This window comes from Drosophila suzukii, chromosome 3 (assembly GCF_043229965.1).
Source record: "Drosophila suzukii chromosome 3, CBGP_Dsuzu_IsoJpt1.0, whole genome shotgun sequence".
In the NCBI taxonomy this organism is placed as follows: domain Eukaryota; kingdom Metazoa; phylum Arthropoda; class Insecta; order Diptera; family Drosophilidae; genus Drosophila; species Drosophila suzukii.
In genome coordinates, this window is record NC_092082.1 from 4,082,518 (window position 1) to 4,085,495 (window position 2,978).

The window sequence follows — 2,978 nt, forward strand, 5'->3', positions numbered from 1 at the left end:
CTAAAAAAAAGAAAGAAATATATATAAAGAACAGCAGCCAGCAATTTGTGCCAAAGTTGTTGTTGCCATTGCAATCAGGCCTTAAAGGCAATCAACGCACAGTAATTCATGCCGCCTGACAGCACCAGCTCCATTCTCCAGACTCTGGGACCCCATCTCCAGATCCCCCCTACCAAACCAAAAGTAAACCGAGTGAAAATTGTTTCCTAGTTTTTTCTGCGCCTTCGTCACGCAGCTAATTGCACATAGTGGAAAAGGGGGCGGCGAAGTGGGAGGAGGGGCCAACATGATCGCAATTAATGCGGCTAAAGTTAGTCGGCTGCTTAATCGTGGCCACTTGATCAATTTAGCACGCAATGCAATCGAAAAAGGAGGGAAATTAAGGAGCTTTAAGGGAATGAGAATGGCTAGAGAAAATAAACCATATTTCAGTCTTATTATTTAGTAAATTACATTTTTGTACGGTACCCATTTTAAAAGTAATAATGTAACGCCAAGTCGTGCAACAAGCAAAACTCCGTCAAATGGCAAAATGCAACTCTGGGATGCTATCCTTTGCAGCCCTGAAAGAGTCACAATAAACAGCGTCTAGACAACCCTGGAACTTTCAATTTGCATGTTTTTACTAAACAATCGATATTAAATGGTTGAGTTTAAAAATCAATCGAAATCAGATGCTTAGATTGACGTGCCAATTTTACATTTCCTTTTCCGAAAATGGAAATTTCAAAAGTCAAAACTGAGATGTCTTCCATGTCCGAGCAGGTTTGCGAGGATGCGGACCGTTGGCAAATGGGCATTAAGAATGGCCAGGAGACCATGAAGCTTATCAAGACTATATACCGCCGGATCTTCGCCACCGAGGATCTCCTGAATAATGCGGACTCAAGGAAGGGTCTTCAGTCCACTGAGAAGCGGATCAATAATTTATATCTACGCCTCGAGCGTCCTCTGTCAACGATGACCAAAATTTTAAAATCACTAACTAAGGTTAGGGACAACACTGCCCGCATGCTGAACCGACTGACCCTCTGGATGGATGACGAAATAGTGGCGGCACACAGGATCCTTCCCAACTTAAAGAGTTCCCAACTCCTGACGGTGCTACAGTTGCTGAGGCAACGATATGATGCTGAGTGGGAGGTCAAGGAGATGGTTGTCAGTAAGTACGGAATCGGCTAATGTGCTAATGTCCTAAAGCACTGATCGTGGAACCTTTATTATAATATAATATACTAGTATACCTTTTCGTTTATAAATAAATATTTTAAAGAAACTTTAAATTTAAACATGTTAATTATTATTGTCTTGCTCAATCTATAAACTTTTCTGCAAACCATAATAAAAATACTGATTTGACAACTAAAGATTCCATAAAAAAACAAAAAGCATTATAAAAACCTCCAAAAAACATTTCGCTTAGAGTTTTTATATCCACATATAAAAAATAATTGTAAATCCCCAACCAAATGTATCTTGCAGATGACTTGGAGCACATAAACAACTCCTACGAGCTGGACATTTTGGTGGATGGTTGGGACATATGCAAGCATGCGGGAGGTCTGGAGTTCGCCAAGTCGTTGCGCAATCATTATAGGGTCGTTGGACGCACGCAACCTTCGTTTACCAAGAAATTCCATTACATTTAAAAGCACCATAACGGAAATATCCCAACGCCACTAGTCATAAGAAAAGCACGTTAAGTTTTGAATTTGATGTTAGTTTTATTTGAAAAATGGTTTTTTAGTTTGTATTTGTTATCGCCTGCTTGCCAAACAAATCAATAATCTGTAAAGAAATTACAAAAAATTGCATTTCGTTTTTTATTTGTTCTTGTTTTTTGTTATTTTGTCGTGTTTTTGCTTTGCACATTTAAAATTTGACCCATTTTTGACCTTTGCTATTTGCTCATCAATTTTGCTCTTGTTTCGTTTCTGACTTGGTAGCAAAACAAAACTTAATTGTAATTTTACTACAACAACATTTTGTTTTTGCCCATTATATAATATTTAATTGTATATAATATATATAATATGCAATTCTGTAGCTAGATTTTGACATTCATGTTCTCGTACCCAATCTCGATATATGTCTATATATATATGTATATATATAGTGTGTCTGGTGTCTATAACATGCGCTCATTTGTTTTATAAACAAATGTCTGTCCTCATTTTAAATTGCTCCACTACCTTCGTTTTTCTGATTTTTTCTTGGATCTCATCGATTGGATGCCTTCGAAACTAATTTAACTTAATAATTGCATACTTTTTAGGCTAGGCTAGTAAATGGTTTTCCTCCTCAACGCTTAATGCACTTTTTTGTTTGTATTTTCCTTTGCGTTTTGTGGTTTTTTCGCTTTTTTTGTTTAATCTTTAATTAGTTTCCAAGCCTTGAACTTGACCTAAATTAACTTTACAATGAACGTGTATAACTTCTAGTCGCTCGCATTTCCTCAACTCCATTTCCAAGTGAATTGTGGTTTGTCCTTAGTTTAAGCTAATCGTTATTTAGAAAATTTTCAACTCGTAAACTGAGTTTGGTTTATTAAAAAACTGTTCCCATTTTGGTTTTTAATCCATATATATTTTTTCCTTTTTTTTTACTTGGTTTTGTTTGCTATGAATGCTTGTTGTCAATTGTTGCGGTAAATGTTTTTCGAGTTGGTTGTTTTTCATTAATCATTAAACATTTGTTGTGCTTTACACTTAATTATTGCTATAATTATTTGCTTTTATTGGCGCCCGGGAACATTGGATTTCCCGGGAAATGAATGAGAGAGTGTGTGTGGCAACTGAAACCTTATCTAGGAAAAACTCGGCAAGCACGATAATATCGATTTCTAGAAAATGATTGTAAGCGGTTCCTTATTTACAGCGTGCACTTGCGTGATATATAGATATGGATGATCTACGTGGGATCGGGGCAAATCGGGTCTCTGAGCGATAGGATACGGAATGAAATGAAATAATGAAAAA

At 36.6% G+C, this 2,978-nt stretch overlaps 1 protein-coding gene across 1 annotated transcript; it reads left to right on the forward strand.

Annotated features, from left to right (window-relative positions):
- The first annotated feature begins 611 nt into the window (after positions 1-611).
- LOC108012971 (uncharacterized) lies at positions 612-1,791 on the forward strand. The gene is made up of 2 exons (XM_017078535.4): positions 612-1,162; positions 1,483-1,791. Exons 1-2 carry the CDS (start codon positions 718-720, stop codon positions 1,647-1,649), a joined length of 612 nt encoding a protein of 203 aa, XP_016934024.2. The 5' UTR covers positions 612-717; the 3' UTR covers positions 1,650-1,791.
- The last annotated feature ends 1,187 nt before the right edge of the window (positions 1,792-2,978 follow it).